Source organism: Leucopleurus acutus, assembly GCF_964270905.1.
Source record: "Leucopleurus acutus genome assembly, chromosome: 9".
In the NCBI taxonomy this organism is placed as follows: Eukaryota; Metazoa; Chordata; class Mammalia; order Artiodactyla; family Delphinidae; genus Leucopleurus; species Leucopleurus acutus.
The window spans coordinates 32,384,655-32,398,304 of NC_139144.1; the positions used below are offsets into that span (position 1 = coordinate 32,384,655).

Genomic DNA, 13,650 nt, shown 5'->3' on the forward strand with positions numbered 1-13,650 from the left:
ACTGTAGAGCAATTACACTCCAATAAAGACGCTAAAAAAAAATTAAATTCAAAAATTAAAAATACAATAGCTAAGGGGAAAAAAATGTTTCTGTTAACACTGTTTCATCGTAGAAATTTCTCGCCAGATGTAATTATCTAAGATGCACTATTTCTTCTCCTTTGCTTTGGAGTTAATTTATTCCTTAATTCTCCTTCTGTCACGTGTTTATTTGGAAACTACTTGTGAAAAACAAGAGGTTATTCTCAGGACTACTGTCCACAGGGCAATAGAATGGCCCATGGCTGAGAACCAGCTTCGGTGGTGGTCACACATCTGTGATGGAGGTCATGAGATGAAAACCAAGGGACACAGGCATTCCTGAAAGATCAGCAAGTGTTTTATAATATGATTACAGATTAATCAGTAAGCTCATCAATGTGGGACTGCTGACACGTTCAGTTAAAACAAAGTTGTGATTTTGCTTTAACAATACAAAGTTCTCTTTCCGAATCACCATGAAATATGTGTCTTTTTAATGGAGAAATATGTACCAGGCTCAGTATTTCAATATGCAAAGAGCCAACACTTAGCAGTTTATAATAATTAAAGTCCATTGATTTAATGTAATAGAAGTGCTTTTACTGGTCTGAGAAAAATGCAGTTGAAAACTTACAGAGTATTTTTCCAATGAGTGGACTTGGAAAATCTAAGAATATGTTCCAAAAACACCTGCAGTAAACTCTAAGTAAACGTTGCTACTCAGGCGGGATAGCAGTGGGACTTTGAACACTAAAATTGTGCTGTCGCTTTTTTTGACATCACCACCTGGTATATTATGGAAATCCCTCTGTTACTAGTGACAAAGTCTTGATTCATGCCAGCTCCTTGACTTTACATTCCCGCAGAGGGAACTGTAACACAGGGGAAAATACAATAGGCAGAACACCTTCAAAAATTACGTTCCAAACACAGACCAGATTTCCTTCCAAGCGGTCAGAATGCCAAAGCATCTTGAGACACTCGCCATCACTTCATAGGGTCGAATTTGCAGGGCACACATCCCAGGGGCTAGCCGGCCCCTCCCAAGCACTGTGCGTCCAATTTGGGTAGCTGCCATTAGGTTCACAATGAGCGCTCAGAGAATACAAACCATGCAGTTAAGCTTTCCCAGTGTGGAAAACAGATGTGATGGAACACGTAATCTACAATTTGTTCAGGATTTTTCTACAAAAAAGTAACTTTCCATCGAAATAAAACCACCATGTGCATTAAGCACATATTACCTATGTTGACACAGTCGTTTTAAGGAATATTGTTTATACAAGATTTAAAGAAATGCGACAATAAAGACAGGTTGGTACCATCCAGTGAATTTCAACTGTTATCAAAGTTTACTTATCTGGCTCTCACTTTTTGTTTCCACCTTGAAGAAAGGCTTCACGCTCTTTTTTCTGAGATGCTTCCAGGAATTTAAAAGTTCGTTAGCCTTTTTATAGTCTCCAAGGATGAAAATTATTTATGACCTTCTTCTTTCCAAGAAGAATTCAAGGTGACCTGTAATGACACAAACAGGAGAACAAATTAAGACATGAGTACTTGAGTAATTACCACCAACCAAATAAATGGTTTTAAGCGGACTCAAATTTTATTTAAACCTCTGCTCTTGGCCTTTCTATTATTAACTGACTCACTGTTATTGGGATTACAAGGTCCCTGGCCTTCAAGAACTCACAGCCTGAGTCAGAATGAATATGTCGTCCATCTGATTACCCTTCCCTGACTCTTTCTTTTCAAGTTGGATGTCATCCACTGTGGCCTTTTTAGAACATAATCGTGGTCATGTCATTCCCTTAATTAAAACTTTTAATGTCTTTTTTATCTCTTAAAGAAGAAAAATTCAAACTCTTTAGCATAGTGTATAAAAAACTTAGCAGTGCAGCCACAGTCCTTCTATTTTTCCTCACCCTGCTAATCCCTACAGGGCACTGGGTACCCTGATAATATTGAACCATTTGCTGCTCTTAAAGCAAACGTGCATTTGCCCATCTCTGTCTTCGTGCTCTTTTTTCTGCCTGAAAACTTCCTCTCCCTTCCTCTGCCTGATAACTGTTCACTTTCTCTTCAAGATCAAGTCTAAATGTTACTTCTACATGGGAGCCTGCCATGACTCACCTGAACGTGCTCCTTCACCTGTGTTTTCGTATAAGTACGTGTACACTTATCTCAAAATTTGATCCTTGTTATGTTTCTTTGTCCCCAAGAGACTACAACTTCCTAGGAGATAGTGGGGATACATTACTCAGCTTAGGACAGCCTAAATTTGAGAATAGCACCTTGTATAACGAGTACTGATTGAAGTTTGCTGAATGAATGATTGCTGGCTTAGCCATTCTCATGACCTCCAACACTTTTTGAACATTAACTACGTGCTAGCCAGTGAGTTAAGTGCTTCACATATGTTATCACTTAATCCTTAAATAAATTCATAAACCAGAGACTACTTAATCCCTTTTTACAGGTGAGAAAACTGAAGCTTAAGGAATTAAAATAACTTGCCTAAATTCATGCCGCTAGTGAGAGAAGGGGCTGGTTTGATTCCAGTCCTAGGCACTGAATGCTTATACCACTTGCTTTTGTACCTGCCAGTTCTGTTGAAGTAATGAACAGTTAACAGGAAAACCATGAATGACATAGTTCTATTTGCTACAAATAATATGGTATATAGCCCTCTGCCCTAAATTATCGCAAAGGACCACAGAAATAAATACGAATCTTTTTTTTTTAAATTAAGCTACAGCCCTTAGCTCTTCCCACGCTTACCCAACAGCTTTTGGACCTTGGTTAACAGTCAAAAAGGATAGGAGTGCCTTTTTATTGATAGGACTAAATTTATCATATTATATTATACAAGGGACTTCAGGGCCACAGAAAAATAGGGATTAGTTAACTGTGGCTGTTAAATCCTCAAGAGGCATTGTCAAAAATCAATATCCAAGGCACTAAGGGATGCGTTTTTAACAGGTCTGTTGGTGTCAAGTTATCCCTGGAGTCATTGTTTCTCAGGTGTCACTGGCAAACACTAATGCACACTGGACCAGATATGCCACAGACCTGATCTTACTGTCAGAGACTGCAATTCAAGCCCGTTCAGTTCCATGATTTCTCTTGAAAGTTAATTCATGGGGGGAAAAGGAGCAAAGAGCAGATACAGGCTGATTCAGTGGGCAAAATACCATCTCGTTCCTATTCTAAGTACCTGCTAAGTCTAGCTGGAAGCAAAGTCATTCCTGAGATGGAAGACAGACCCTTGTCGAACGTGCGTTTCTTACGATGAGAAACCTGACATGTCTGATGATGCCAGTCTCCCGGAAAAACGTGATCCAAGGGATCCTACATGGTCTGCATAGCAGTTCAGCCTCAGTGATAAGCGATGAGAACACCAAAATGGCTAACCTTGCTATTCATAAAGTCCTTTGTCACAAAGGAAGAAAATGAAAGTGTCTGCCTATCTGAGTTGCAGACCACAGGTGTTGAGTGCAAATATTTCAGGAAAGGGAGGGCTAGAAATCAGGGTTACTGAAAGCCATTTATGAAGGTTTCTGCCATGACTAAGGAGTCCTCTGTCTGGAACGTCCCTGCAAAATCATCAGGACTGAGTCATACCATTAATGGGAATGGCAGTGTAAATCTTTGACTAGAGCATTTTTTGTGCTCATGGCATGTAAGAATCAGTGGCTTCTGCAGATTAAACTGAGAAAACTGGCATTTGCTACCCTCCATTACATGATTTCCTAAGCCCAGATTAATCCCTGACCTTCAAACACGGGCTCCAGTCAACTCTTTTCATGTAAAATATTCCCAGATGTGCTGTAGGCAGTGTGGTCCAAAAAAAAGTGACTAATCCTTTCTGCAATAACAATATGACTGGCATCCTTTATGGGCAGATAACTCATGTGATGGGAACAGCTTGAATTCCTCAGGCAGTTTCTCAACAACACATCACCTCCAGTTTCAGTTTAAAATCCAAGCCAATCTGGGATTTTGTACAGCTAACAGTGCCGCTTGATCAATCTGAACAGGAGGGTCACTGAGGTCTCTTCCCATCACAACTTTTAGAACTGGCTTTAGGTAATAACATGGGTTCTAAGGTAGCAGATGGTTTAAAGTACAGTGGAATTTGTACAACACTCTTCCGGGCTTATAAATAATCACTTAATTAAAAGAATGAAACAAAACAATCAGCACTGCATGTGTGATAAAACTGTTAAAGGTGTAGGCTTATTCTTAGAAAACAGCCCCAAGGCGATATGGGAATAGCATCGAATGCAAAGGCAAGCCCATGGAGCTTATTGTCAAGTCTCCTAATTCCCAGGACAGCAGCAACGGCTTATTTTTCAAATGTATACAGTTCAGCTTTGCAGATAGCATGTTTCTTGGACAATCACCTTAGTGGGAAACTTATTTCTACTGGACACTAGACGTACATACGCCTTTCTGTCTTCTGCTGAAAAAAAAAAATGTTTGGCACTGTGTCACCACAGAAGGCATGACACTGTTTAAAATGGATACACCATGGATAACCTGAACGGGAAGAGTGACCCCAGGATGTGGGAGTTCACAGGTGACTCTGAATTTTCCAATTCACATTCCCTTTCTCCACAACCTCAAAGAATAGACTACCCGAGCTCTTTCCATAGTTTACATTCTTTTTTTCCCCATGATCGAAGCATCACTGAAATGAAGCATGACACCTGGAATTCTAAAGAGTCCCTGTGACTTGCTAAAAAATGTCGGGAGAAGTAAAACTCCCCAATAAATTGGTCTTTAACTCAAAATTCCCAACGGTGAATAAGGATGGTTTGGATGCCTACAGTAGCATCACTTCACAGCTGGCTACTGATTACGGGAAAGACATTCCCAAGAAAGAATAAGAACTGAGCAACCGATGTGAGCGCTGAGTGTGTCTGGTTGCTTGCGTATCTTATACATAACGCATTTGTCTCCAGAAAAACCTTACCTTATCAGCAGAGCTAGTAAGCGTTCATCTGATGAAGGCTTCCCTTAGGTATATGTTTGTATGATTCCTACTTTAGGTTTATGTGGTTTGAGGACTAAGGCTCCATGGTAAGACCTTAGTTTGTCTTCCTTAAGACAAAAAGGCACCTTTGTAGCTCAAAGGAAATTGGTGCAATGGCCAGATCCCGTTGGGGTGATATTGACTTCCTTTTGTATATTCCTAGTTAGTTACGCAGAGATAATTTGGAGAAATTGGTTTTAATGGTATGGAAACCTTTGCTTCAGCTACCTCAGGATCTAAGCCAATTGTCTATGTGTCCTTTCATTTTGGTAACTTGACAAGGATTAATGAAGGATCCACACTGCACAGAATATTGTTTATAGGTAGTGTTTGAGAGGAGCTTTACACTGCTTGCTGGTGGGTAGCTAGTTTGGGGGCGGGGGATTTCCCACAGAAGCCTATCCTTGCAATTAGGAAAGGTCACATGAAAGAGCAGGAAGCTATCAAGTCATTTATTTAACAAACAATACAGAGCATCTCTCTGCAAGGCATCCAGGAAACAGAGATTAACAATGTTCATTCCCTGGTTTTCAGAGTTTTCACTCCAGTAGAGGAATTAGTGAATGATCTAGAAGTAACCATACACTTTGATTAGTGCCATGAGGGAAATACATAAAGGAGTGACAGAGTCTCAGAAGATGGGCACACAACTTGGCCTGAAATGACAAATCAAGGCAGGTTTCTCAGAGAAGGGGCCCTTGAATGGATTCACTGAACAGACAAGTGGTAAAGGTCATTCTAAGCACAAGGAACAACACATGCAAAGGCGCATAGATTTGAGGAAATAACTATATAGAGAAACTATACAGAGTTGAGTTCATTTGGAGGGGAAAATAATGGGAAAATGGTAGCAGAAGTTCAACAGCATGTACCATGGGTTTGGTGGACAACTATTGCTGGTGAAAGCCATCTTAAATAACTCCAGCTTAAAACCATGAAAATGGGACAAAGACAAATATACTCATTTCAGACCATAGCATCTACTGGAAAATGTACTAGTAGCCGGCCAAGCCTAGCACCTTAAGCATTTCTCCTCGAGTCAAAAAAAAAGGAATACATTTGTGACTTGAGAAGTTACAGTGAAAACATCGCACAACATAGTCTGGAATAAATTCAAACCACCCAGAAAGTGGATACCCCAAGGTGTTTGAACATTGAACATAAAACTATAGTACACGCTACATGCAGAAAGGGTGTCTGCAAAACTTGTATGTGGCCTCTTGGGCCCTAGGAAACAACAGGCTCTGCCGTAAGGTCTTGGTGTTTCTCACATAAATCATAAAGCCAAACCTGATCATGAGATTTATAGCTTGAAGCTTTCAAACTCCCAGCTGAAATGTCCCCTGGTTTCTTAGACAACTGTTCTTACCTCTCTAGATGGTCAGTCAGTAAACAAACGTCTATGGAACCATCTCAAAGTATAGACTGACAAATGAAAAAGTATACTTTTTTTTTTTTTTTCCTGTACGCGGGCCTCTCACTGTTGTGGCCTCTCCCGTTGCGCAGCACAGGCTCCGGACGCGCAGGCTCAGCGGCCATGGCTCACGGGCCCAGCCACTCCACGACACGTGGGATCCTCCCGGACCGGGGCACGAACCCGTGTCCCCTGCATCGGCAGGCGGACTCTCAACCACTGTGCCACGAAGGAAGCCCGAAAAAGTATACTTTTGATAACAAGGAATGGTTGCTCATGGTCCTCCAGTCAAGGAGTTAGTGCCTTGAGAAGTGAAAAAAGACAGACATACTATAACTTGAAATATATCGTTGCTATATTGTAATGAGAGGAATTCCATACAGCAGGGGCTAAGAGCTTGAATTACGGAATGGATCGAGTAAGTGCGGGAAGTGGAGCATACTGTCAGATGCCTGGGATCAGATCCTGTCTCTATCACCTAGGGGCTCTTCAGCAGGATCCCTAGGTGCTCTGTGCCTCAGTCCCTCAATCTGTAAAATGGGATAATGGTAGTATCAGCCTCATAAGATTGTTATGAGGATTAAAAAAGATATATCTACAACAGTAGATCTAAATTCATATATAAAGAGAGCAAACCGCTTAATAATCCCTCTTTGACTTTAGCCCCCTTGGATTTTTGGTGGACTTTTGCAACATTCAACTTTGCATGTGTATCCTCATTTTTTTCCCTAGTTTTCTTAGCCTTTCTTCACTTGTGTAATTTTAACTTAAATCCACAAATATACATCTCTCCCTATGTAATATCACCTTATTGCCAGAGAAGGAGACTAGGCTTTTGGAAAAATCAAGAGAGACTGGGCTCTAATCTTAACTTTTTGCTTACTGGTTGTGTAAATTTTGGAAATTCACTTCACTCTGTGAGCTTCAGTTTCCTCACCTATAAAGCAAAAGGCTTAGATTATCTTCATGACTTCTTCTAACTCTAAAACGTAATGATCTTATAGCTTATTTATATCTTTTTCCAAAGTCATTGATAAAAATTTAATCTCACTTGATCACCTCATACAGACTTTCTTCCAAGCTGTTCTCTTTTAGTATATTTAACTTTTTCATCCAATTCCTATCATTTTCCCTTTTTCACAAGAGTCCAAGTAATGTCACCAATACCTGTTGAAGTCACAGGCCATGGCTACAACTCCTCCCTAAATGGTTCAACTAATGTTGAAAAGACTCTAGTGAGGGGCTTCCCTGGTGGCGCAGTGGTTGAGACTCCACCTGCCGATGCAGGGGACACGGGTTCGGGCCCCGGTCCAGGAAGATCCCACATGCCGCGGAGCGCCTGGGCCCGTGAGCCACGGCCGCTGAGCCTGCGCGTCCGGAGCCTGTGCTCCGCAACGGGAGAGGCCACAACAGTGAGAGGCCCGCGTACCGCAAAAAAAAAAAAAAAAAAGACTCTAGTGAAACTGATTCTTAGTGAATCCATGCTGATTCCTTGTAACTGTCTTGTTCATTTCTAAGTGCCTGCTTGCTCTCTACTGGAAAGTCTATTTTAGAAAATTACCAAACTGTATCATGGTTATTGATTTATATTTATTCCTGATTTATACTTGCTGAATTTGCCCTTACTCCTCCATTTTTACCCTCTGACAGTCCTCCCGTTATTGGTTTCTCAGAAATTATTAATAATGATTATCTAATTTAATCTGCAATATCTTCCAGAACTCAGAACTGGAGGCAAACTTAATTGATTATGGGCTTCTCTTTTGGTCTTCTCTCCTACTTGGGTGTGAGAGAACTTTTTCATATATTTGCTTCACCATTTCCAGGTTAGGAAACATTCTCACTTAAGAGCAAGAAAGACACTGGGCAGTGTCTTTCTTTCACTCTTGTGGAACCAGCTCTCTCATCCAGCGATTCTATCTCTTCTCACCACACCTTCTCCTAAAATGTAATTAAAAAAAAATAACAACAACAAAAGTCACTCCATCTTCACATTCTGTGCTTTAGTCTCCCTAATCCTCACAGGTTCCTGCCAAGCTTTTATGTAGTCCACGAGGCTGCCCCAGGACCTAACACACCTACAGCTTTCATCCTCTCCCTAGTCCTTTCAACATTCAAATGCCCCATTGGAGCCTAGCAACCCTGTGACTTCTTTGGAGGTCTTGTCTCTTCTGTCTTATTGAGACTATTATGTGTTGTCTGAATTATTTTCTAAGTCTTCATATTGCTCTTAAGCTATATACCTTTTTATTAGAGTTTCTAACCATGAGAAGTATATCTCAACTTTTCAAGTGTTTTTTTCCTAAAGGATATAACTAGATCTTTTTTCCTTCCTCTACTCCTACTAAAACTATAATTGGGTAACTTTCTGCCAAACATCCACATTATTTCCCCATCCTAAAACAATCTTTTATTTTTAAAATGATGTCCAATGTAGGAGTCCCCTTATTTCTTCATGGTTTCACAGAAGAAACCATATGGCCAGTAAAGTAAGTCAGGGAACATTTCAGACACCCAGTTTTTAGGCAAATGACACAGGAAACACCCAGCTGACAATTACCTGGCTATCCCCCAACCCTAGTTTTAAGTTTTATGTTAAAAACGAAGCTCCTAATAGAATGAGGTGATCCATGGAGGAAACCACAACACCGCTTCAGTTCCTCCCTCCTGTCTTTCTGTGTTTCAGGCCTCAGATTCGAAGTCACACAGAAGGCAGCAGACAGGAGGTTATGAGAGGACAGCCGGGGTCCTTAAGGTCAAAAGACCTGCTTCTGAATCTTGATTTTGCCCTCACTTTCTAATCCTATCATTATGAACAAGCTTCTTCATCTAGCAGAACTCAGTTTGTGCATCTCTAAAATGGAGAAAACAATATTCATCATAAAAGGCAGTTGTGAATATCAAAGGAGAAAATATACACATAAATACCCAGTACATTAGCAACTGGTTTTACAACAGTATAAACATTTTGAAAATGCACAAACCAAACAAAGAACTTTATTCTTCTCTAGAAATCAGGTTGGGGTGGGTGAGGGAGGGAAAGGAAGGGAGATTTATAATCTGCTGATTTCTGTAGTATTTACTTTTTACATTAAGCATTTTTAGTCTTGTAATCGAAGGAAACTAGTTTTAAAATGAACAGTTCACCATGACAAAAGGACTGCAACACTTTGTTCTATCATTCATTTGCAGCACATGTATTTCTAATGTAACTCTGAACATCATAATTTTGACTATATGATTGCTCCATGCTATTTAATATAGGTAATACAATTGAGATTATACTTACTTATGAGTGTTCCATTCTCATGTTTAGCTCACTAAATATGCCTCCTTTTTCTAAAGTAGGCTGTAGTTTCCTCCTTAACCACACACACATATAACTATTCTTTTAATTATTGAAGTAGAGTTGATTTATAAAGTTGTGTTAGTTTCAGATGTGTAGCAAAGTGATTCAGATATATATGTGTATATATATTCTTCTTCAGATTCTTTCCCATGATAGGTTATTACAAGATATTGAATATAGTTCCCTGTGCTATACAGTAGGTCTGTATTATCTATTTTATATACAGTAGTGTGTATATCAGATAACTACTCTTAAAATGATGGCAATAGTTGCAGTTTTATTCTAACCCACCATCTTCCCACCCATGCTGCAGCTCACTGTGCTCCTTCGCAGCCCAGAGAATCTTCTCCATATTTCCATCATTCTATGGTTACTTCACTGTCTTGTACAGTCTGCCTTGTTTGTAAATTGTTCTCAGATATCCTGGAGGGGTAGAATGAAGCCACAGGACCCTATCCGTCAAAAGACAAGAACTTTTTTCTTCAGCAGCTTTTCATGACTCACATCCCTCCGGGAGAAAAAAGTTCCAGCAGTTTGGGACCCTTTCACTGTGTTTCCCAGATGCCAGAAAATGATGTCTCTGGGCATTTTTCAGGGGCTTTCATTCTCTGCCTCCCTGAGGGGTTCAGGTCCTGATGAATAGAACGTAAAGATTAGAAAACTGTAGCATCCAGAAGAGATGGCCTCTCCAGTGTCACCCAGAAACTGCAGAATCAAGCCAAGCGCATGCACAGACAGGGCTCTTATCACCCGTCTGCCACAGTGGTACTTGCATCCGAAAGAAGTCAGGTACTCAGTACAGAAGTGATGACAGTGCTGGCTCAGCGCCATCTCAATCAGGCTCAGTAAACAAGCAACACCTCCCTGTTCAAATGAACCAATAGAGGTCATTTTGTTCAGGGTGTCTAGGCGTGAGAAAAGAAAAAGTAAATGGCATACTAGCCTTCATCCATCCACTCACCTCCATTCCCCAAAATTCACTCACATCCTAGGATATATATTAAAAAAGAGTCTTTACCAAATGCAAAAAGTATCTGGATCCTAAATTTGCATTATATCGTGTGCTAAGGTGCCAGATTTTCTTGCTGTTCTCTTTGTAGTTACGTGAGAGGTACCAGGATTTGAAAAGATATGGAAAACATTTTTGACAGCTCTAGGCTACATTAAGGGCTGGTTTTAATAGCAGGTCCGATCTCTAAGAACATGCCACGTGGCTGTGTATGAATTTGGCTGCTGGTTTCTGTTGCCAGATGAAATGATGATTAATCAGGACTCAGCTGTGAGTTGTTTGATAGTACTTGTGCTCTTTGCTAACAGCTGCTTATTTCAAGCTGTGCTTCCTACACGTCAAATATAAACCTGAAACCACAATTTCCAGAAGGGAGATTTCAAAGTACGCATAGAGTATATTGGAACATTCAACGTTGTTTCCAATTAAAGTCCACTTAGTATATTATGTAACTAAAGTCAGTGAAAAGATAGAAATGTTCAGAAATGTTCAGAAAAGATAGAAATGTTCAGGTAGGTAGCCAGGAAAAACAAAAACAAACTTGTTATTAGATTTACGTATAATCTGTGTATATATTTTAAAATGTATACATTTCACAAATACTCTAAGTATAAAATGCTCCTTGATACGCTAGTGCCACTTTCCTTTTTTATTCTGTAATAAATAAAAACAGTGAAATATTATTGACAGGTAAATAACAATTTTACATTCTTTAATCGAAATAAGTAAACATTTTAAAGTAAATGGTTCTTTTTTTGACCAGGTCCTCGACGCTTCCTTATTTGCCTTTTAATCAAAAATATCATAAGAATAGCATTTGTATCCTTGGACTACGTATACTCCAAACAGAAACAAAATGTTGAAAAGGCAAAGAAAATGTTGGTCAAGCCCGTCAGAAGTTTAGAAAGGTATATGCCTAAAATTTGGCAGGCACCAAAAAAAAGGATATATTTTTTTTGTTTTGTCTTAACCTAGATAATAAATGTCTAATGTGGACTGTCCATGTGGCATACAGTTCCCAAATTAAACTCTTTCAGAGACTGCTGTTTTTAGCAAAAGAGGGGGAAGTGAGAATTAGACAACACCCAGCCTCTTTCTATACAACCGCAGCCAAGTTGTCTAAAAACCTAATTGGGCCAATTCACTGTAGTTCATTGTTAGACTGAGTTATAAGAGGACCCCAGAAACTTAAAACAACCTCACTGGGACACCTGAACAGGATTGATCCTGGTCCAGCGTCTATTATAAAGTCTAGGAGAGAAAGAGGAGTGCCCTTCCCATTTCTCTGTCTTTTCCCCACCCTTGAATGACCTGTTTGGGACCTACCCCCTAATACTCCAAATACAGAATCCAGGGAAGTATCTGGCAAAGCGTCCAGAAAAGCTGAGCGATCTAGAGGTGAAAAGGGAGCTGGGTAAAGGCCTGCTATCCTTTATCTTTCATGTGCAGTCAGTTCCCTCCGGGTTTCTAAAAATGGTACTTCCCCTGTCTCCCTCTCCCAGGTGGCCAACCTGCTGAGGCTATTCCAGATCCCGCAGATAAGCTACGCGTCCACCAGCGCCAAGCTCAGCGACAAGTCGCGCTATGATTATTTTGCCAGGACCGTGCCCCCCGACTTCTACCAGGCCAAAGCCATGGCCGAGATCTTGCGTTTCTTCAACTGGACCTACGTGTCCACTGTGGCCTCCGAGGGCGATTACGGGGAGACAGGGATCGAGGCGTTCGAGCAGGAAGCCCGCCTGCGCAACATCTGCATCGCCACGGCGGAGAAGGTGGGGCGCTCCAACATCCGCAAGTCCTACGACAGCGTGATCCGCGAGCTCCTGCAGAAGCCCAACGCGCGCGTCGTGGTCCTCTTCATGCGCAGCGACGACTCGCGCGAGCTCATCGCCGCCGCCAGCCGCGCCAACGCCTCCTTCACCTGGGTGGCGAGCGACGGCTGGGGCGCGCAGGAGAGCATCGTCAAGGGCAGCGAGCACGTGGCCGACGGCGCCATCACCCTGGAACTAGCCTCCCAGCGCATCCGCCAGTTCGACCGCTACTTCCAGAGCCTCAGCCCCTACAGCAACCACCGCAACCCCTGGTTCCGGGACTTCTGGGAGCAGAAGTTCCAGTGTAGCCTCCAGAACAAGCACAACCACCGGCGCCCTTGCGACAAGCACCTGGCCATCGACAGCAGCAACTACGAACAAGAATCCAAGATCATGTTCGTGGTGAACGCGGTGTACGCCATGGCCCACGCCCTGCACAAAATGCAGCGCACCCTCTGTCCCAACACCACCAAGCTCTGCGACGCCATGAGGATCCTGGACGGGAAGAAGTTGTACAAGGATTACTTGCTGAAAATCAACTTCACAGGTAAGCGAGGAGCCTTTAATCATCTTCTGTGGTGCGAACAGTGAATCAAAGAGGAATCAAATACCTCTGCCCCCGACTCAGAAATCTTTTTTTTCAGACCTACACAAGGGGCTCAAACTGTGAAATATTCCAAGATGCGATACAATGGCTTTTTGATGTTCTTACTTATTTTTGAGTGAATATCTTGGCTGGTACACCACATGAAATTGAAAGGCCCCCTAGGCTGCACTGATATGTGGTAGCTGCCTAGACGCGGGCCATGCTACATTTTATTCTCTTTCTTGTGATTAGCTGTAGGATATGACACGTGTGATATGGGCATTTAATCTTCTTTAGCAGAATTGACAACTCTCTAAGGAACGTGAACTTCCAAGCTTTCCTTCTGGGTGATTTGACCAAAATAGTCTCATAACTTTCTCAGTGGGGGAGAGGAAAAAAAGTCACTCTTTTCCCAGAGCCTA

General features: G+C 41.5%; 1 protein-coding gene across 1 annotated transcript in view; it reads left to right on the top strand.

Moving 5' to 3' along the window:
* GRM3 (glutamate metabotropic receptor 3) overlaps positions 1 to 13,650 on the top strand; it is a gene marked incomplete at both ends in the record, with an annotated part of 104,678 nt that overhangs the window by 8,333 nt on the left and 82,695 nt on the right. The window contains one exon of the mRNA XM_082846351.1: positions 12,334 to 13,189. Within this exon, the coding sequence (XP_082702477.1) occupies positions 12,334 to 13,189 (856 nt within the window). The remainder of the gene's footprint in view (positions 1 to 12,333; positions 13,190 to 13,650) is intronic.